The following is a 23,443-nucleotide window of genomic DNA, read 5'->3' on the forward strand; positions in this document are numbered from 1 at the left end:
GTACTGAAGATTTTTAAATTTGTTAAGTAAATGGTTTAATTTGGAAGTTTCTTCTTGATTAAGATGATCCAATCAAAAAGTGAGATAACTGTGGGAATTAAATTTTCGTATGAATCTGGTAGCTTTTGGGTAAAGAAAAATTGATCTATGCCTATGTCAGAATCTACAAACTGGTATGGCTTATCAAAAAGTGAAATTGTCCGAGTTTTATAATTTATAATAGCTTGTGCTTTGTTGAGGAGCTTTCTGCCAATTAACATATCGTAATCTTTAGAAAAATTATGCAAGTAAAATTGTTCGGGTCTTCCAAATATGTTGTTACTGAATGTGGTAACGGAATTTTTAAGTATCATGGAGCCGTTTGATGTAAAAACTTTGCATTCTATATTTTGGATTGGAAGAGAGAAAAAATTTTTTTGTATCATATTAATTGTGGATTCTGTGTCAATCAAGCATTTGTAGGTACAATTTCTGTGTGAATGCCCCTTTCCGGGGCTGGTAACTGAAAATTTTCGTGGAACTTAAGATCATTTTGATCGGTTGGTGCTTCGCATAGTTCATTATTAATCTGATCTTGATGTTGAATATAGTCAGGGTATTCTTGGTTATAAAGTTCTTGATTGTTTTGTTCGTATTCTTGTACGTCTTGTAGTCTGAGTACATCAATGAACATTTTAGTTTGTTCACTGTCCGATGGTTTTGGTCGTTTGATTCCATGTATTGCTTGGATGTTTGGGTTATTTGGTGTGGGTGCTTGTTGTGGTTAATGAGGTGAATTTTTATAAAAAATAAATTGGGGAACTCGGTTTCTGTTAAAATAGGGTTGAATGTTTGGGTACCTATTGGGTACGAAATAATTTTATCTATATCCCATAGGTGTATTGTTAAACATTTGCTGTGTTTGGGTATTTTTGGGTGGTTGCATGTATGGATTATAATTTGGTTGTGGCTATTGGGAGAATCTTGGTTAATATTGTGTTTGATTGGTTGGATTTAATGGTTTTGGATTTTGAAACTTATTTTTATTTTCAACGTATTTATTTCTTTCAAAATTAACATGTTCTTCATAAATTGGCTCATTTTTTCCTAAATTAATTAATGATCTTAAATCTGCAATATCATGGTGAACCAAAATGGTAAATAATTGAATTGGTAGTTTACGAATTAATACCTTTATTGAGTCCCTAATCGCTTGCAAATAAATGGCGAGGTTTGCCCTGATTACCTTCTAGGTGTAGTTTTGATACCAGCAGTTGTCGTCGTCTCTCAGCTTCCTCGCAGAATGCTCGAAAACTCCCCTTGTAAGGTGTCACGCGGAAGTTCTCCAACAATTTGTAGTTTGGCGTCTGAGGTTTGTACTCCACAATCAATCTATGCTTCAGGGTTGGCCAGTCTTCGATATTTGGTAAGCCCAATGATCTGGTTACATGTCCATCCAGGTTTCGTTCGACAGCTCCGAGTAGATCACGTCATTCGTTTGGTAAAGCGACAAAATATAGTCAACTCTACTGATGAAAGTAAAGAGACTTTCTGGTTCTCCCTTGAACGGGGGAATATCCTTTAGTTGTCCACGGGCCTCACTGCGATTGCCCTCATTTAAAATGATAGCTGGTTGTGCCATGAGTCAAATAAATGTCCCGTCGTATTGACTAAGGACAACGCACAAATCCCTAATAAATTAAATAGAAACACATAATTGCGAGTGCACGTCTTTATTATTTCAGATAAGGCTTAAGACTAATTTTTGGATGAACAGAGAATTTCAACTACTATACTGGCTATTGGTTATTTGTTTATTTAACCCTGGTCGAGACCAGCGGTCTGATACACTTAGTCGAGACCAATGGTGCTTGGCTAGGCCAAGTGGTGTTTACATACATTTGTATGGAAATACGTGTTGTATTTACGCTCATATATGTACAATATAGATACATTTTTGAAATTCCTTACCTCTCGATTTGGTTGAAATCAAATTGACTGCCTTGTTCACGTTTGAAAAAAAATTTTGAGAAAAAATATTTTTTTTCTTAACCTTCTTGACCTAACCTAGGTAGGTCAAATAAATTGCACTCGTTAGGTAATTTAAAGAGCTTTCAGGAAATGTATAATTCGCCCCATGTTTCACCATGTCCCCCCTTTTGTTTCACGACAGTTGCGGAGGTATGGGGTCAGGGGAGATCAAAACCATTTTGCACGTTAGCTCACCTATGGGGCTTTCAGGAAAGCCCTCAACCTCCCCTCTATCCCTACCAGGGGCGTGGCAATAGCGTTCACAAAAAATGTAACATTTTGAGAAAAATTACATTTTTCTTAACCCTTAAAACGCTCTAGCGGCTAAAGTATTTGATCTAGATAAACATACACACCAATTTGGACATGTAACGAACATGAAAACAGATAAATCAACCGTGCGAAGTGATAGAAATATACCAAAGTTCATATATTTTCATACTAAATATATGGGGTCTAGCCAAGCAACATTTGTGCACTAAGGTGTAATATTATAATATCCTTTTTTCGTCCTTTTCGATACGATATCCTTGAGTTTTTTTCTGAATTCTATAGACAATAAAATTCTAGGAAGCTACCTGGAAGCGCAAGTCGTTTGCTACACTCTAAATATATTTAAATAACATTTAAAAACAGAATATGCCTGGCCAAACCCGAGGGTCTCGATGAGGGTTAAAAGTGTTGTGCCACAGTAATTGGATTCATTTAAGTGGAGTGTAAAATGAAGATGTGACTTTCAATTACTATATAAGTGCTCGGGATGAAGAGACGAGTTGAAATCGGGTTGACTGTTTGTCTACAGTCCACCTGGCTGTACAATCTGTAACTGGAGTAAACATTGAGATATTGTAATGAAACTTGGTACACATGTTCATTGGTAAAAAAAAAGTAGTTGGCTGTAATCGGGTCACTGCCACGCTTTCAAAATGTCATTAAACGAAAACCATTTAATTGGCACCGGGTAACGCAGTAGCAAGGGACATTTCTAATAGGTTTAATGTACATAACCCTTAAGCTCCCTTACCGACACTATAAAAAGGGTAGAATGATAAATCCGCCCAATCCCCAAGGAAGAGGACTTTATGAAGCAGCAATTTGACCATGGACGGTTATACGTATCACCTAAAACACTTCGAGATATATATAGGGTTAGATACACATAAGGGATGACGAGAAAAGTCGAAAGCCAGGTGACCATCTGTCCGTGCGTCCGTCCGTGCAAGCTGTAACTTGAGTAAAAATTGAGATATCTCGATGAAACTTGGTATGCTGATTTCTTAGTACAACAAAAATTATGAGTTTATAGAAGGGCGTATAAGAACTACTGCCATGCCCACAAAACGTCATTAACAGAAAACGTATTAAAGACATAACTAAGCACTTAATTAAGACATAAAACTCTTGTTTGGCACAGGGAGAAAGGGACACCTTTGAAAAAGTGTGGTTCCACCCTCTAAACCCCTTTAAACCGTTTAAGTTGAATATCAAAGAGTGATATTCAAATAAAACTTAATAATAAAGTTTTCTGAGTTAAAATGGAAATGGTCTATACCTTGGCATAAATCTTATACCCCTACTATAATGATTTCCGATCCTCCGGTTGAAGTTTGCCTCTTTAGTCGAGTTACACAAATCAAGAAGCAATTATGTCACCTCATGACCAAAAATTGTTTAAACCCAATAAACGTTATTCAAGCTCCTAGGTACCGAGTGTTTAAACCCCGATTGACTTTTTATCGAGAATGTCGGTCAATGTGGAGACATACAATTAAAATTAAAGGATACTCTTTCTTTTATAATGGTATGTCTGTATGTTAAAAATTAGTTGAATCGGTCCAATATTCCCTTAGCCCCCATTTACTAAAATAAAGATTTCCGAAGTTCAGTGTGACTTTGTACCCCTTATATCGGCCAATATGTGAGCTATCCCGATGAAAATAAGAGAGCTTGTTTTATTCATAATAGTATATCTTTGTGCCTAAAATAGATAAGTTTCAGCGAAAACTTGGTCTAACCCCTATATAATTAATATCAGAATTTGTGAACATCCGCCTGACTTTACTCTATGTATATGAGAGGTTTTACACCTTATAGTATTTCGCTGGCTTTGATTCTTGCAAGTTGGAAGAGTATAAAGTGTTTGGTTGCATTCGAACTTGTTTTATAATAATTTTGGCTGACGTGAGCTTAAATATAGCGATAAGTTTATATAGTCTAAGTTTATGGCTTTCAATATAAATGATAAATGAAGAAAGGTTGCAAAAGAAATTGTAATTTATTCACGGTTTCATCGAATAATGGATATACACCCTGACAAGAAAGTATCGGGAATTTATAAATAAAACGAAAATTCTTCAATCATCATCCAAATTTATTTGATCGCCTTCAAAGTAACGTCCATTTGAAGCGATGCACATGTGCCAACGTGGTGAAGGTGGGATATGAATTTGTCTCGATCCATCATGTCGCAGCTACCTGCTCTCGATACCTTTTTTGAAGGGAATTCAGCTCTATCGGAACAAGTCTTGCAGCAGCGCGTTGCATGCCCAATTTTTCATGCATAATCGTTCAAACGTACGCTCTCCTCAACTTTGCTCTGAAGAACAAAATAAAGATAACCGAAAGCGTAGAGATCTTCGAGAAAGAAATCCTCAGATTAGGAATTTAGAACGCATGCGTGATTAAATACAAAGACAACATGCAAGAAGAAATTTAGAAATAATGAGAGAGGAACGTCAATGAGAAACACATCGTCGACAGCATATTAGGAGAAGTGCGATAGAAAAAATATTTAATAAGAGACGTCGTCGACAAACTAAGATTCGCCTTCGTAGAGATAAACTGAAAACGAAGACAAATTCTTTGAAAACTTTAACGCTAATTGAAGAACAGCTAATAATGACTAAGATTGCCCTTTAATACAGTCTGTACCTTGGGACAGATTTTGCTAAAAGGTGCTCTTGTCAATATACCCAATTCTGTTAACAATATTGTGATATCTCCACCGAGGTGTGAAGAAGCTAATGTGATACAAATTCATTTAAGACGGCGATTGGAATACAATCGTGATAATATGACTGACACAATACGTCCCGCAAAGATTATGGAAGATTTGCGATTCGTCTCAAAGTCTATTAAACGAAAACTTTATTCAACACGATGATTGTTAAAAGGTGCTGAAAGGTGTTGGATCCTCTCCTGCGCACTGGGAAGGCGAGAAAAAAGGCAGTTGATATGATATTATTTGGGTTATCAAAAGCATATCCACAGTCGGTCTTGTTCTGGAGAAATAAGAGAACAACCATTTTGGCGTTTTGGTATACCATATCCATCAATGCCTTGAACACAAAAAATTGTTACCTCCTGCAGAAGCAATTGAAAATTTAGAAAGACATAAGGAAAACTCTTTCAAAATTCAAAACGTTTTAAATTCAAATCTTACCACAGAAGACATTTCGAATTTAAGTAACTTTGAATACTTCCTGTCTGCTTGTGGAATAAATATGTCTTTCGATGACTTTTTTTACCTCTGAGATCAAGCCTATTATAACACAAAATTTTTCTAAAAAGAAAATTTCGGGATTGTTTTATAAACGCTTAAAATCCTCTGATTCTGGAACTACATAGGCCAAATATGGATACTGGATGCATATGCTTGCTATGATATAATTAATTATATTAACAAATTTTACAGAGAAATTTCGAGGCTCTTAAATGAAGCTATATCAGAAGTAAATACTGGAAATTATACAGTTAAACAAAAAAAAAAAAAAAAACAAAAACGTATACATAGGTCACAAATTTAAATCAGCCACAAATTGGGCTCCATTTTTTAGAACTTCAGAACGTTCCTTCAGGTTCGACTGAAATATTCGTAGCCGGCATATAGATAAGTCAGAAACTGTTTGTTTGGCTGATTTTGCATCTGTGTATAAATATTTTAAATCCCATAGAAGAGCACATAGGCAGCGATCATGAGGAAAAAGAAGGAGAAGATGATAATTTACCAAAACGCGAGGTTGTCATGCCTCTTAAAGGTTTACCCCAGACTTGGCCAGAGTTGAATTTTTCCGGGAAATGGTAATGTTTTACTATTCATGTCGGAATGAACAGCAAGATCTCATTGGAAACTTGAGCAGACTTGCATAACGCATGCTATTCTAATTGAGGAAAATCGAAAAAATATGATGTTTTTGAGCAAAGAGAACTTAAAAATGTTCTAGAAAGTCTTTATAATGAAATAGACTTAGAAGAAGGCGCACAAAATGAGCAACCTCTTGTGAAAAATGAGTAAAGAGAACACTTCCAGAAATCCAAATATAAATTTGCTGAAATTGTAAAGTGAAGATTCAGCAGGTAATGGCACTGAATCAGATTGCAATATTAGACTTATTAAACTATCCCATTTAATTCTAGTTGAGAAATTGTTTTCTTTAATTCAAAGTCTAAATACTAAGCAAGAAACCTATTTTTGACAGATTTGATCAAAATAAGTCGCCCATTTTATGAGTTCATAGGCAGCGGTGCCGGTGTAGGAAAAAGTCGCTTGATATCTGCAATATATCAAGCTATTAAGCATCATTATAATTCTACACCTGGATCCAATCCAAGTTCCATGAAAATTCTTCTTGACGCACCTACAGGTAAAGCAGCATTCGGAATAAGTGGACTCACACTTCACTGAATATTCTTTTTACCTGATAGTCAGTTAAATAGAGAGATAAGGCTTCTTAGTTAATTCAATATAAAGCCGATAATTTTGATATGCCAGGATTTATCCAATTAACGATCTGAGGAAAGATCGCACGGAAACAAACAACAAGAATAAACGGGGCATTTTAATACATACGTATATATGCAAAGCATAGTATTGCCAGTTCCATAGATTGATTGATTGGTCATTTTCAAACATAGACCCTTCTCATGTTAATGCAATTACTTATGATAATATTTGTGTTTCTATTTCCAACTAAAGTTTTCCGACTTAGTGCAATAGTTTTTCCTTCGTTTTCAAACACAATGACATTATAATGGTATAGCAATTCTTACAGCAGTTTTTAAGAAAAATGTAATAAAATTAAATTCAGTAATATGTAAAGATTCTAATTAAGAATATTCAAATTATGTACGTAATTCGTTATTATATAAGACATTAATGTGTAAATTTATAGGTCATAGGTAATGTAATTTGAATAAGTGTTGTTAAGTATTTATATATTGGATAGTCTTTTCATATTTTGTCAATAGGTGTCGTGGCAGTCGTATATCTCCAGTACTACCAATCACATTGTATCATACCTTATAGTGTTGGAAAGGTGAGATTTTAAACTTCATTTAACCAAAAGAAAAACTAAATTTAGGGAAGTTGAAAAAAAGTTACAGTTGTTCAAAAATGAATGAAAGCAAGGAAGAAATTCGCTATATTTTGAAATTTTTGTATAAAAAAGTGAAGAATGCCACATAAGCCTACAATGAAATTTGTGAAATTTGCGGAGACTGCAAGTTCTGGAAATTTCGATGTGGAGGATGCACCTTGCTTTGATCGACCAATAGTTGAAAAAGTCGATGAAATTATGGAAATAATTCATATTTGACCAGAACCGTCATACAAGCAGCAACGCTAAGGACATCACTAAGGAACTTAACATTCATCATCAAATAGTTTTGAGCCATTTAAAAAAGCTCGATGTTTGGGTACCACATGAATTGTCTGTGAAAAATTTAATACACCGAATTAATATTTGTTGAAACGTAATGAAATCGAACCATTTTGAAGCGAATGGTAACAGGAGACGAAAAGTGGATCAAATATTACAATAATGTGTGAAAAAGATCATGGTCCAAGCGTGATGAAGCTCAACAAATGCTAACAAAGCCAGAATTGACGCCTCGAAAGGTTATGTCGAATGTTTGGTGAGATCGGAAAGGATTCATCCACTAAAGGCTGCTCCAGCGTGGTCGAACTATTGATTCAACATTTTACGGTCAACAACTGATGATATTGAAGCAAGCAATCAAAAAAAAACCGTCAGAGCTGATCAACAGAAAGGGCTTCGTCTTCCATCAGGGCAACGCTAGATCACACACATATTTGATGACTCGGCAAAAAATGGGAGAGCTTGGTTGGGAAGTTTTGATGCATCCACCATATACTTCTGACCTTGCACCATCGGACTATTATTTGTTTCGGTCAATGCAGAACTCCCTTAATGGAGTAGAGTTGGCTTCAAGAGAAGCCTATGAAAATTACTTGTCGCAGTTTTTCGGCCAGAAACCAGAAAAGCTTTGCTCTGATGAAATATTGTCTCTAGCGGAAAAATGGCAAAAAGTGGTCGATCAAACTAGTACATATTTGGTTCTTTAAAGTTCGTTATAAATATAAAAAAAAATAAATTGAAGTTTGATTAGAAAAACGAAAAGACTTTTTCGACTACCCTATATATATCTATATACTAGAGGACCCGTCTACGTTTTACTGTGGCTGATAAATAGATAATACTACTAAAACGATATATATGATTTCTATTAGTTAGATTATAACTATTAGTTAAGGAGATATAGCTTTTGGGTGAAGTAACTTGTGTTAGTTTACAAAAAAATGAATCCAAAAGCATTTCGCGTGTTAATAAAGCATTGGTTTTTGGGGGAAAAATACTGTTGAATTTGGGCTGTGCACCAGTGAAATCAACCAAGTCCAATCGACAGTCAGCCTAGTGGACTGCATATTATGAAACGGTTCTCAAGCGTGGAAAGACAAAAAAACCGGCTGGCAAGGTTATGGCATCAGTCTTTTGGGATGCACGTGGTATATTATTCATCGAATGATTACTGAGCCTGTTTTAATCCATTGCACTGCGTATTTTGTTGCAGTTCTATTCTACTATTCCCAATATTTAGCAATTTTATTATTTTTTAGGAAGGATCAGTTTGAAATTGTACGCATATACTTATGTATGTACTTCATCGTTCCCGTTTAAATATTGCACTGCTCTGTGCAATGCTTCGAAAAGATTTTTGTATACATATGTATCTCAAATTATAAGAGGCCTTTTTATCAAAACTCCAATTATTCAGCTATATTTTTATGCTAGATATCGTGTTTGGTTTGTTATGAATGCATTTGTGTTTTCGTCCATAATCTAGCAAAGTATCCGCAATGCCTTGACGACGAAAATGTCAATGCCATTTTTTGTTGTGATATTAAACATATCTGACGGGTTTGCCCTAAAAAAATGCCTGGTTCAGGAGCACTGTCAATATAACTCATATACCAAGCATGTAAGGATATTAAAATGTTTACTTATATCTCTTTAATTTTGAATTACAAAATTTCTTAAATGATAAAACATGAACTTTTAACAAAAGCTTATGATTTGAAATATAAATTTTATATTTATGAATTGTATTAAATTTCGACATAAAGATATAAAAAGTAGCCTATGTCCTTACCTGATACTAATAAAAAAGTTATTAATATTTTTTATTTTTAAGCTAAACATGCAAACTGAAGCAACACTCCCGTTTCTAATTAATAATGGGTTGTCAAAAAAGTCTTGCGGTATTTTTATTGAATTTTTTTTTATTGAAAATGAAATGAATTTTTGAGCTCTCTTGACCCAGCTCTTGACCGATGCTATGGCTGCTACTATGCCGGTCTCTTTCGACCAATTCAGCGATTTTATCGCAATTTTCGACGACAGGCCTTCCGGAGCGTGGCGCATCTTCGACCACCTCTACACCAGAACGAAAACGTTGAAACCATCGTTGTGCGGTGGAAATGGAAACTGTATCGGGTCCATAAACTGCACAAATTTTATTGCCTTTATCGTAGTGGTACTGTAAAATATGCCGTATTTTCTCTTTAATTTGCTCTATGTTTGCGACGCTATAACTCACGAACGACTTAAAAGAAACGACAATCAATCAAACACGTGTTAGCTCGTTAAATGAGCTTTCCAAAAAGGTATAGCATGACGCGATGTGACGAATAAAACTAGAAGTACGCGCTTTCAGCGCCAACTAGCGAAAATACCGCAAGACTTTTTTGACAATCAATATATACAAAAATGCTGCACGTCCGCACTTACTTGTTTTTCGTTTTAAATTATGGCTGTTGCCTTGCTTGCTTTAACGCATAGTCTAATACATACATATGTATGTCTATCTGTATATCTACAGCATCGTTGGCAGATCTTTACCCTGAAACTACAAAAGCGAGGAGAAGTTCGATCGCCAACCGCAGAATGTTCGAACATTTTATAGAAACGTTCGTCGAATCAATTTTCGACAATACTTTACTGTATGATGATAGTAAGTGTACTGCAATCTATGTGCTATATACCTACACTAACATAATATTTTTTCTTAAAGTATTTCGAATGTTTTCACGAAATTTTAGTGCCTTTTATGGTGTAAGTACTTATGGAACCAAGTATATTCTAAATAATAATGCTAATCATTACATGAATGCAATATTCTCATTAAACGACGTAAGTACATATTTTTTTAAGATTGCTGTTTATTGTATATACAAGTATGAAATTTAAAAAAAAGTATATGTGTTTTCTATAATTTAGTGTGCTAACATTGGTAACCTTTTTTTATTAAATTGTAATCTCTACTAATAAATTGTAAACATAATTTGTGGGATGAAAATTCTTAGGTGTTTCTAATGCAGTTTGATACCCTGAAGTCAAATCTGAAATCATAATTTTTCTATTACCCTCCGATATTCTGTAACCTGCGGCTTTAGGTTTTATAATACATAAAATTTCATTATATCTCATCATCTCATATTTTCATACGATCAGAGATTTATCCGGTTTAGACCGGTTCTGCCTACCTGTTTGAAGTAAACAGCGTTTACGATCATTTTATGTTACAAATTTTATCAGTAGACCAACGGTGTCCGAAACGTTTTTAGTTCACATTCTTTTATATTCTTGAAATTACTGTGTTTAAGATTTTTAGGTACAATACCCAGGCAGTGCGTAAATAGGGCCAACAATTTTCGTTATGTGTGCGGAGAACTAACTTTTAAATCGCAAAAACGTAATTTTACTCCGGTTGTGCTAAAAGCTTACGAACTGTATTTTGGTGTTAAAGTTTGGGACCAAGACAAAACATGGCCCCTCATATCTGTTGAAAAACTTGTGTAACATTGGTAACAACTTGGTTAAAAGGTTCAAATCGTAAAATGCCCTTTGCCGTGCCAATGGTTTGGAGAGAACCTTAAGACCATGTTACAGACTGCTATTTTTGTCTTACGAATATTAAAGGTATTGGACCGAAGTCTAAACATACTGTTAAGCACTGTAATTTACCATCAGCTTTAAGACCTGCCACACAGTGAACAACTTCCTATTCCAAAGGTACCAGAATATTGGAATCTCGATGAAGAACTAGAATCGACTAGCTCTTCGAGTGATGTTACAGAAACCGCAAAGGAAATGGCAACCGATCCTTTATTTGATTTACCAGGATGTTCAACAGTGCCGCATCTAATTTCACAAGGTGAACTTAATGACTTAGTTCGAGATCTAAGACTTTTAAAGTCGCAGTCCGAACTTTTAGCATCCAGACTAAAAGGTTGGAACCTTCTTCAAAGTGATGTAAATATTACTTTTTGCAGAAAAAGGCAGAAAGACCAACAAATTGTTTTCTTCAAGAAGGGGATCTAGTGTACTGTTCACTACTGCAACCTTTTGTTTAACGCACTAGGACAGAAACATGTTCCACGTGATTGGCGTCTATTCATTGATTCCTCTAAACTTAGTTTAAAGGTAACAAATATCCATCTGTGCCCCTAGCTCATGCGGTTCATATGAAGAAAACATATGAGAATATGAGAGTTCTTTTAGAGCATATCCGTTATCACGAGTATAGTTGGGCAATATGTGCAGACCTGAAAGTAGCTCTTCTTCTTGGAATTCGACTAGGATATACGAAATATCGTTGCTTCCTTTGCGAATGGGACAGCCGTGCGAGAGACTGTCATTATGTACAGAAGCAGTGGCCAGTACGTCAGGCACTCACTCCGGTTCAAAAACACATTACCAGTTAACCTGCAGTAGATCCCAAAATGGTATTACTACCACCTTTGCATATTAAATTGGGTTTATTGAAGAATTTTGTTAAGGCAAAGGACAGAAATGGAAGAGAGTTCTTGTATCTGAAACAAAAATCTCCAAGCGTCAGTGAAGCAAACATTAAGGAAGGCATATTTGTGGATCCGCAAATAAGAGAACTAATGAAAGATAAAACATTCGAGGAAATGCTCAATGGAACTGAAATACGAGCCTGGAGTGCCCTTAAAAGCGTTGTTAAAAATTTTCTTGGAAATGTGAAAGCTGACAATTACAAAGATCTTGTGACAGAACTACTTACTGCCTATAAAAAATGGGTTGCAACATGCCCCTTAAAATTCACTGTCTGGATTTTTCGCCGAAAATTTAGGGGCCGTAAGTGACGAACATGAAGAACGGTTCCACCAAGACATTTCTGTAATGGCGAAACGGTACCAAGGCAAGTGGAGTGACAGTTTGCTTGCCGATTACTGCTGGACATTGTTAAGGGATACTCCAGAAACAAAATATCGCCGAAAAACTTCGACAGTAACTTTTTAAGGTACTCTTTAATAAAATAATTTAAGAATAATATATCTATCGTTTTTTTTTTAACAAAAGTCCTCATATTAAAGAAACTATAGGCGATAGAAGAAATCTGTATTTGTGGCAATTGTTACATAAAACCACTTTGTTCTGTTCATGTCAAAAAAACAAAAATTGGGCGGCTGATGAGCTCGTGATGAGCTCGTCGAGAGTTAAGAAACAAAATTAGGACAAGACACCGTAAAGCTATTAATATACTACATATGTACATATATCTAAACATGCTATAGTTTCAGTTATGTTTACTTAAACTAGTATAATTAACACTTCTATCTGAACAGTGGGAAGGACTATATAATTCAGCAATCGCAATCAAGGAATTGATGAATTTTTACAAAAATTCCGCGTCTTCAGAATTACGAAGGTCACGAGTCTGCTATCAAGTTAGTAAATACTTTAATAAATTAGGTAAGTATGTATGCTTTAGCACTGAATGAGTACGTTACACATCATACGATTATGATAAAATATCATCAACGCTAACCTAGATGCCCCCCTATTTGGATTCGAACACGAAAATTACAATTCTCGCAATTCGGGGAATATTAGGGGTGGAAAATTGTTATACTTGTATTGTATATGATAAGGTGATTACAATCATATTTTGCATCTTACTTACTTATACTAAGGGTCATATACATATACTCCTACCTTTATTATTATAGATATATTATATCCGCAATATGCCTAAGTCATTAATTTTTGTTACCGAATCGCAAAATCGTAATTGGTTTTATCGAATTTCTTGCACTTCGACCGAGATTTTCTCGAAATTATATGAAACAAATTATTTCATTCCTTTTTGGTATGAAACTACATTATTATATGAAGCTGTGTATATGAAAAATAATTAACATTAAACTAAAGTATTAGAATAGGGTACATCATTTTTGAGAGCAAAAAAAAAGTCGGGCAGAATGAGAGGGAGGCGCGGTTAGATTTTTAAGGCATAGCATCGTTAGCTTTATGATTTTGTAATTGATTTGAGAAGTGTTTAACTTTAAACTATAATTTTATTTTTTATACATATTTCAACATTTAATTTACAGCACAAAATCAATACGGTGTTTGCTCATTTTACTAAATTTTTCTATTACTTCTTCTGGTTCCACAGTAATGTCATAATTTATGTATGTTGAGGAGTGCAAAGTCGTTCAATCTCTTCTGGAGCATCGTTGTTCTGAGCCAAGTCTTGATTCGGCGCAAAGTAGAAAATGATCGTTCGCGCTAGCATTTGTGGCAGGCAAAGTGCAGAGTACGTGAGGAGAATATGAATCGAGTGCTGAGGGTTTCTAAGGCAAAAAGCATTTGTTTTCTGGTAGTCATTTTCTTTTTCCATTGTTGTTGAAAAAGCGCTACTTCTGCTTCGTTTTTTGCAGTTCTTTGTTTCCGGGCAAGATTTTCCCAAAACGTCTAACTAGGCATCATAGATGGGCACACTGCATTATATATTTACTGCATTACAATGATATTAAATTTGCATTACCAGTACAGTTTTACTGATTACTGAAAGAAATTGCAGTAAAAATACTGATAATATCATTTGATTTGCAAAACCAGCAAAATATTTACTGTTTACTGAAAATAGTTACTGGTAGTTAATAATCAAAAGCCAACCACTAGGTCAATGAATAATTATAGAAAATTCGAATATTTTTATTTTCATTGAAACATTTATTTCAACTTGTTATCCGCCATTAGCTTTTCTTAAAACAAGCATTTCGAAATTTGCATCGCTGAGTTTTTGCCTTCTAGACCGGTTAACAATACCAGCGAAAGAAAACAACCGTTCTACAGGTGCAGATGACGATAATGGGGTATTATATTTTAGAAAAACGTTTTTAATAGCCTGATGTTTGATGAAAAACTTGTTGTGGCGACTCGTTCCACCAGGTATAAAAGGGTTTCCTGAAGATAATTGCCTGAGTCAGTGGAACCACTCTGTATGCTTATATCTATTTAAGTGAATATATGCATAAATCAAATATTTAATTGAAAGTCAAATGCAAAAATTTTACCATTACTTTCTTCGCCGAAATCAAGGAAGGTTTTTGAGTAGTTTGAGGCGGAACACGTGTTGCGTCATCTGCTATCTTTCCATACCTCACCACATAAGTGTTGAACATTTTTTTTACTTCTTCTTCTGTTTGCGTCGTTGCTGTTTCTAAAAGGGCTTTTAAAAATCGCAATTTAATGTCAGGGACAGAAATAGCGGCAATAACAGCGTCCCAAGCGTCAGACTGAATCAGGAAGTACTTTTCAAATCTTTTAAGCAAAGCTATTTGCATTTTTTCGCTTATTTCGGATAAATACTTAAAGCTTGCAGGCTCCAAACTACGTAGTTTTATTCTTAAAGTCACTATAGTGGGGATAAAGTAACCAAAATACATGGTCTTTTCGCCCTGAAAGAGGTCGATCGCTTCTGCAATAGGCCTCATAAGCTTTGCGTACTCCTCTAAGTACTCAACTTCTTCGCTGAGAATGGTAGGAATTTTTAAACGATAACACAATTCTGCTAAATTGGTTTTGTGTTGCAGCAACTTCGTAACGGAAACATAAAGAGAGTTCCACCTTGTTAGGCATGAAGTTATTAAATTCGCGTTTATAACTTCATTAACTACTTCTGCAGATTTTGGTCTATTGCATTTATTCCAAAGCTGAGTGCATCTACAAAGTTATAGAAAATATGTAAATGTGAAAAGTGTTCAGTTAATCAAATAATTTTTACCGTAGGAATGATCTTTTGTGAATATCTTTAATATCCTGACTTGATGAATTCAAAATTTTGTTGAAATCGGTTGAAGCCAAAAGATATAGAGTGTGGCTCGCACAAGGAAAGTGTTTTGACAGACGTGGAGTTACAGATCGAAATTGAGGACCTAAAGCAATTATCTAGTCATTTGAATCGGAATCAGGGTCAGATCCGTCATCACTGTCACATTCATTTATAGGTTCTAAATCAATGAGAATCAATAATTGAATATATTGATTTGGATTAAATACATACATACAAATATGCGATATACTTCACTTACTTAATTCAACTCCAAATTCTTTAAATGTCTTAACGAAGTTAGATCCATTGTCAGTAATCGTATAAACAATTTTTTCCACGGGTAATTTATATTGCTTATTTATGTCGCATATCATTTTCGTCACACGATCAAAGGAATGAGTTCCTTTAAACCTTCGACAGACGTCCGCTCAAAACTGTTAGAAGCTAACCAGTGGCAAGTGTAACCAAAAAATGATTTTTTTCCACCTGACCATACATCTGCAGTTACGCACTCGTATTCAATGTTATTCAGCTCAATGACCAGATTTTGAACATATTTAGTGTGGCTCTCGAAAAGTAACCTGGTAATTGAACGGCGGCTGAAGAAGACTTTTACCAGGAAATAGTTTTTTAAAACTTTGGTTACTGACTGTGGACAAGGGAGACATTGTGTTGCAAATAAAATCCAAAATGTCATGGTTAAAAGAGCTTTTGCGGCTTACGCTCTGCCTTCTTCCATCTTTGATTGACTTGAACTCGCAAAATTTTTGTGGGTGTTCCTTTTTCAAATGCTTGATAAAATTGGAACCAATACGAAGCGAACCTTTAATTTTTTTTTCGCACACTTGACAACCACCAATTAAGCCACACATTCTTCTTTGATGAGGAGTTTTGTTCATCTGCATTTTAATGAAATTGTGAAGCTTTAAATAAAAACATATATAACTAATAAAATAGTGCTATTTTGCATCTTTTTAAACACACCGCCTCCACAATTTTGAAAAATTTCTTTCTAAAGAGAATCTTATTGACGCCAACCAATTCTTCATTTATCAACGAATCTGGTGTACTTGAACTTTCACTTAAATTGTTATATCTCATAATAATGTGACTTATTTGTGAGTTTCGACCGTTTGAACAACTTGGAATATTTTGTTCGCCCACGAAATCTTGGTCATTATTACAATCATCACTATTGAAATTTAATGCATTCATTTAAATATATTTAATTTTTTATTTTTTGCAATGTAGTACTTTAAATTTTTAAAATCACTTAAAATCACTAGAGTGTATGTTACTCAAACCTATGACCGAATTATTTTAGAATTAACTGTTTTGTCCATTGATTGCGCACATGGACAATAGTAAAAAAGTTTTTAGTCAGGCGAACCGACTTGTTGATACCCTGTAACAGGTTTGCAAATTATTCATTCTTCTTAATTTGAAGTATAATTCTCATTAAATTAAAATAAACTTTATTTAACAGACGGACGAACGAGGGTAAATCGAATCTGATAAAGCAGCTTATCAGCTAATATAAAACAATTAGCATATAACCTCCACTCCTTTTATGTTGCATAAATATGTGTAGGGTGCAATCAATATTTATTGGACTATTTTTCTCAATGCTTCTACATATAATTGCATTGCTTGGCTTGTACGACAGTTACAGTTATGAGGTGATGATTTTGTTGCATCGCACACTAAACGAAAAGAGTCATAACTCAAGATTTTCATTTGGGATTTTCTGTGTATTAAATCATATCCTATGTTTAATATATCAGAGTCAAAATAAAAATTTGATTTAAGATTATATTTTACGCAAGGAGGACTTTCTTTTTTGGTGATCTCAATCCGTTCATAATATTATAAATATTGCATATCATTTTTGTTTGAATCTTTTTGGTTTTGAGTTCTGACTCTTTTGCATTTAGTGTTTCATGTGTATTTTTTGCTAAGGAAAAGAAGACAGAGCAAAACTACAAATATTTATTGAGTACATACATGATTTAAATTCCCTGGTGATATTTTGCTGGTTATGCAACTCAAATGATATTATCAGTATTTTTACAGCAAATTTTTCCAGTAAGTAAAAAATATTTTTACTGCTAATTTTTTCAGTAATCAGTAAAACTGTACTGGTAATGAAAATTTAATTTCATTATCAGTAAAAAAAAATTTTACTGCATTTTTACTGGTACTGCAAAGTGCCCATCTATGCTAGGCATTCAATGATTACAGTTAAATCCTTTTATTCCAAATTTAGGTTAAGTTTTGGTAACAGCTGACTCAAATTGAAACTTTTAAGAATTTAAGCGGAAAACAGCGTTTTTAAATCTTGCATGACTGTGTCAATGAGTGGAATGTATGTCGAAACCCTGTAAAAGTCTTCACAGCTTTGAGATGGGTGACAGTTTCACCTAATTCTGTAAGTTGAACGATTTCCGGAAGGGTGAATGTGAATTGAAGAACGGCATCATGTCTTTGTGCCCACTTTGTCTCACAAAGTTGCACAATTTTTTTTCCCAAGAGTTGCGCTAAAACAGTGTTACGTTTCGGTCTTGAAACTTGGAAAAATGTTGTAACTTCTCTGAATCATTTCAGATATCTTTCCAATCAAAGCAATTTGAACGGATTTCGAAATGCTGCTGTTCAATTTATAGGAAAACATGGTACCATGATTTGCTTTCGAAAACATACAAACAAATGTGCCAAAGAAAGATTATATAGGTGGGGAATGTATTTTTTTCATTTTTGAAAATTTGACAATTTTTCTTTAAATAAATAAAAAAAAGAATCGGGCTATTCCGGGATTAGCAGGGATAGTTCTCAAATTAATTGAAGTTTTTTTTGAGAAAAAAAAAATAAAAAAACCAATGGCGAACTTCCAAAAAAATTTATTTAAAAAAAATTGTCAAAATTTCAAAAATGAAAAAAATAAAAAAATATTTAAAACAAGTAAAGAAGGGCTAAGCTCGGGTGTCACCGAACATTTTATACTCTCGCATGATAAAGTGATAATCGAGATTTCATTACACGTCATTTACATATTTTTCAAATACCGTATTTTTGTAAAGTTTTATTCCGCTATCATCATTGTTTCCTAATGTACTATATATTATACAGAGAAGGCATCAGATGGAATTCAAAATAGCGTTATATTGGAAGAAGGCGTGATGTGAACCGATTTCACCCATATTTTGTACATGTCATCAGGTTGTTAAGAAAATATTATATACCGAATTTCATTGAAATCCGTCTAGTAGTTCCTGAGATATGGTTTTTGGTCCATAAGTGGGCGAGGCCACGCCCATTTTCAATTTTTAAAATGAGCGTGGATGCAGCTTCCTTCTGCCATTTCTTCAGTAAAATTTAGTGTTCCTGACGTTTTTTGTTAGTCGGTTAACGCACTTTTAGTTATTTTCAACATAACCTACATATGTATGGGAGGTGGGCGTGGTTATTATCCGATTTCTTCCATTTTTGAACTGTATATGGAAATGCCTAAAGGAAACGACTCTATAGAGTTTGGTTGACATAGCTATAGTAGTTTCCGAGATATGTACAAAAAACTTAGTAGGGGGCGGGGCCACGCCCACTTTTCCAAAAACATTACGTCCACATATGCCCTCCCTAATGCGATCCTTTGTGCCAAATTTCACTTTAATATCTTTATTTATGGCTTAGTTATGACACTTTATAGGTTTCCGGTTTTCGCCATTTTGTGGGCGTGGCAGTGAGCCGATTTTGCTCATCTTCGAACTTAACCTTCTTATGGAGCCAAGAAATACGTGTACCTAGTCATCATAATATCTCAATTTTTACTCAAGTTACAGCTTGCACGGACGGACGGACAGACAGACATCCGGATTTCGACTCTACTCGTCGCCCTGATCACTTTGGTATATATAACCCTATATCTGACTCTTTTAGTTTTAGGACTTACAAACAACCGTTATGTGAACAAAACTATAATACTCTCCTTAGCAACTTTGTTGCGAGAGTATAAAAATGACGATTTTACTTAAAAAAACCGATTATTTTATATAATTGATGGTGTTAAATTTTTTTCGTGTATTTTTTCGAAAAGTTAATTCAAAACCAAAATTTTTTTTTAAAAAAAGGTCCCCGAAAGTCAATTTCTACAAAATTTATGGCTATTTGAAAATAAAAAAGGCATTGGCAGTTGGACAAAAAATTTTGAAAAAATTCTCAAAAATGTTTTCAAAGGGTAGAAAAGGATGGATAAGTTTCAGCAATATCTAAAAGGGTCGGGTTCAAAAGTGGTCGATTTGGTATGGAATACCCCAGGTACATATGTACTTATGTATATATGTATGTAATTTTGCCCTATATAAGCATTGGTTTACTTTGAAGGTCGGTCTGTAGGGAAGAAATAAAATTTAGAAACTTCATTGAAAATAAGATGAATCCGGTTTTGATTTTTTATGATATTTGTGCTTCACTGGAAATAATGTACGACTTTTTACTTTTTTTGGGGGGAACTCTCTCTCGCTCCCGATATAAATGCTCAGAATTTACTTAGCTGTGATTGGCATACTTTGCCGCAACGAAATCAATCCATTCTGACACCGCCTTAATTTATAGGATTATGGATTAACCGAATTTCATTTGAAGTAACTATTTTTATACAATTCTATATTTTTGGACCGTACTACCTGATATTTTTAGAACACTATTATAATCATTGCGAGAGTATTTATGGTTCAAAACAATATTTTCTACTTTATTATAAAACTAAATTCAACTAATAAACTTAATTTCTGTATATTTAAAAGCTTCTTATGCTAAAGCGCAGAAGGTGTATCTTGGAGAAAAGCTTAAGTCACATTCGTTAAGTAAGGATCTGCATATCGCCCCACCATATATATTTGCTCACATCGTGTGCGTTATTGCTATTGTGGTAAGTGCTTTATTGTGTTCAAAGAAAGTATGCTACTGTAGACAACAAATAGTAAGTCTTCTTAATTTAAATTTCGCGCGAAAACCCATTGGTCGAAATATTTTTTTTCTAGGTTGGTTTGACTGTCAGTGACATCTGTACCAAACTTCACATCCAAATAATCATTAGTGCTTAGTAAGAAAGATCGGTACAAATTCTTCAAAGAGGGTCGAGAACGCGTTGATGATGAACCACGCCCAGGACGGCCATTAACATTAACTGACGATGAACACTTTAATAAAATAAAGAAATTGGTGCTTGGGAGTCGACTACAAGGTGCATTCCAAAGTAACCAGGACTTTAATCTAGCCCTGGTGGCGCCGTCTATATGGCGACTGGTGCGTTAGAGTCTGCTATCTTTATTGATTGTCCAGTGAGAATTTCATGACATTTCGTTGATTGGAAGTGAAGTTATTGCGTTTTAAGTGTCAGTATGTTTGTGTCATCGGTGCAAAAATGAGCTTCGAACAAAGAGCCAACATAAAATTTTGTTTTAAAATTGGTAAAACTTTTACCGAAACGTTTCAATTGATGAAACAAGTTTATGGCGATGATTGCCTATCACGTAGCAGAGTGCACGAGTGGTTTCAATGTTTTCAAAGTATTCGTGAGGACATAAATGACGATCAACATGTGGGCCAATCAAAAATCGTGATCACCGAAAATGACATCGAAACCAAGAATGATAGAATACAAGATTACGACAACCGCCATTATGAAACGTCATAGTTACGTGTTGAGAAGAAGAAGAGTGAAAAACTGTCAAATGGCTTGCAAATTGTAAACAGAAAAGTAAACACTTTTGTAAATTCGCAAAATATTATTAATTCTTTCGATTTTAATAAAAAGTTTTAGTGAAGCGATTGAATATTGTTGAGTGAAAAGATTTGAATCATTTCTAAAGAAATATATCGGCCTATTGATAATAAAATTGTCTATTAAGTTGTGATTCAAATGGAGAAGACGTTTCTTGTGTTGTATATAAATATATACATATATTATAAGTTCAGATGTATCAGATGTATGAAATTATGACAAAAGAATTTTGAAATTATTAATTTAGTATTAAATATATTATCTCTTTTGCAAAATAACACCAATTTTTTGGCAACTTTTAAATCGGCCGGAAAACTGAAAAAGCTCGTTTTCGATCCTTTAATTGCATAATAATTATTACAACAAGCCACTGCACATTTCATTTTAAAAAATTAATATATTTATGCTTAGAAATTTAAATAAATACAACAGTACACTTACACTGGTTTTCTTCATTTGAACAATTTCCACACATGCTACTCTATTTATTGTGGATGTGCCTAAAACTAATTATATACATATTTTCTCGCAACAATATTCTAAACATTCCACTGAAATTTTTCCTGCAAAGACGAATGAATTAATATTATTTTGGGAATTTCAAAAAGTGTTTACTTTTCTGTTTACAATTTGTATGCATTTCTATGCTTGTTCGTCTCAACGCATAAGTGTGACGTCACGAAATTGTTGCACAATGTATTTGTTTTTGTAAGAATTGTCAAGAGCTAAACCGAAAAAAACTAACTGTAAACTAGTGTCGTAATCTTGTATTCTATCATTCTTGATCGAAACTGCCGAAAATCAGCCGAAATAATCATTAAAATTCATGGAAATGAAATTGAACATCTCCAAAACATCGATTTATCGCATTTTGACCGAACATTTGTGCTTACGAAAGCTGTGTGGACGGTTTGTTCTGCAAAACTTGACTGACGAGCGAAGGAGCAAACATTGCTCAGTATTCTACCTTGTAGCTTTTAAGCGTTTGGTGCGCCGTATTCGACATGTTCGGCCCGAATATCGCGAAGATGAAAGTTTGCGTTTGTTGCACGATTAATGCTCCGTCTCATCGATCGACACTTGAGACCGATTATTTGACCAAAAATCACATTTTAGCCATTAACCACTCCCCGTATTCACCCGATATGGCACCGTGCGACTTCTTCCTTTTCGGAAAAATGCATTTGCCTTGCACCGGCATACGGCTGTGGTCATACCGGCCAACGAGCTAACACACTCGTTCGACATGCTTTTGGACCGAATAAAAAGCTGTATTGAAGCGGAAGGAGGAGGCTATTTTAAACAAAATAAATTGATTTTGCCGAGTAAACCATTTTTTATGTTTTTTTTTTTTAAGTCGTGTTTACTTTGGAACATTCCTTGTATTAACAGTCAGAGATTTTACTGGCATCGTTACAATATTGGAAGGATCAGTGAAAATCATTTTGAAAGATTGACCATGTGACTTCTGGCTATTCACCAAACTCAAACGCCCGGTCCGGGAAAACCGTTTTGAGTCAATTAAAGACATTAAACGAGAATCTCAATGAAGGCTATTCCGGAAATTGACTGTAACAACTGTTTTTTTTTGAAGGATTGAAAAAAAACGTTGACACAATTGTATTTAGGCCAAGAGGGATTACTTTGAGGCGGGCAACATAGCTTTCGAAGAATAAACTAAGTATTTTAAAATTATGAACAAAGTCTTACTATATACAGTGGACTAATAAAGTTTACATAAAATAGTTTACAAATCTATTAAATTACGACACGTTTATTTGTTTTAAAATGAATAAATTTTGTAATTTTTTTCTATCCATTTCAAGATATGTATATTTAACTTTAAATACAGCATATTAAAATATTTTTTTTTACAAAAATAAAAAAAGTTAATGCTAAAGCTTAAAATTCGCCCAATTCATAACAAAAAAGTTTACGTACAACAATGATTATTTATAACAGGTGGCGCAAAAATAACCTTCCGATGTTTTTTGGAAAATGAAAAACTTTTTTAAAAAATGAAAAACTTTGATTCTGCTTGTGGATTATTTTTATTTGGTCTTTTACATTTTTTTACATCAAGTCGAGAATATGATATCATGTAAATGGCTTACTTATAGCATCTTCTGATCATCTTCTGACTTTTGCGCCACCCTGTATTATTTTTCTTGACTTATTTTTTTGTTTTCGAATGGGATTTCCGCGAAT

The 23,443-nt window shown here is 34.2% G+C and overlaps 1 protein-coding gene across 1 annotated transcript in view; it reads left to right on the top strand.

Moving 5' to 3' along the window:
* Positions 1 to 23,443, top strand: part of LOC120768522 — a 48,264-nt gene that overhangs the window by 12,476 nt on the left and 12,345 nt on the right. The window contains exons 5-8 of the mRNA XM_040095253.1: positions 10,189 to 10,320; positions 10,381 to 10,499; positions 12,962 to 13,088; positions 20,256 to 20,380. Coding sequence (XP_039951187.1) covers positions 10,189 to 10,320; positions 10,381 to 10,499; positions 12,962 to 13,088; positions 20,256 to 20,380 — 503 coding nt within the window. The remainder of the gene's footprint in view (positions 1 to 10,188; positions 10,321 to 10,380; positions 10,500 to 12,961; positions 13,089 to 20,255; positions 20,381 to 23,443) is intronic.

The sequence above is a fragment of the Bactrocera tryoni genome, chromosome 2 (assembly GCF_016617805.1).
Source record: "Bactrocera tryoni isolate S06 chromosome 2, CSIRO_BtryS06_freeze2, whole genome shotgun sequence".
Classification (NCBI taxonomy): Eukaryota; Metazoa; Arthropoda; class Insecta; order Diptera; family Tephritidae; genus Bactrocera; species Bactrocera tryoni.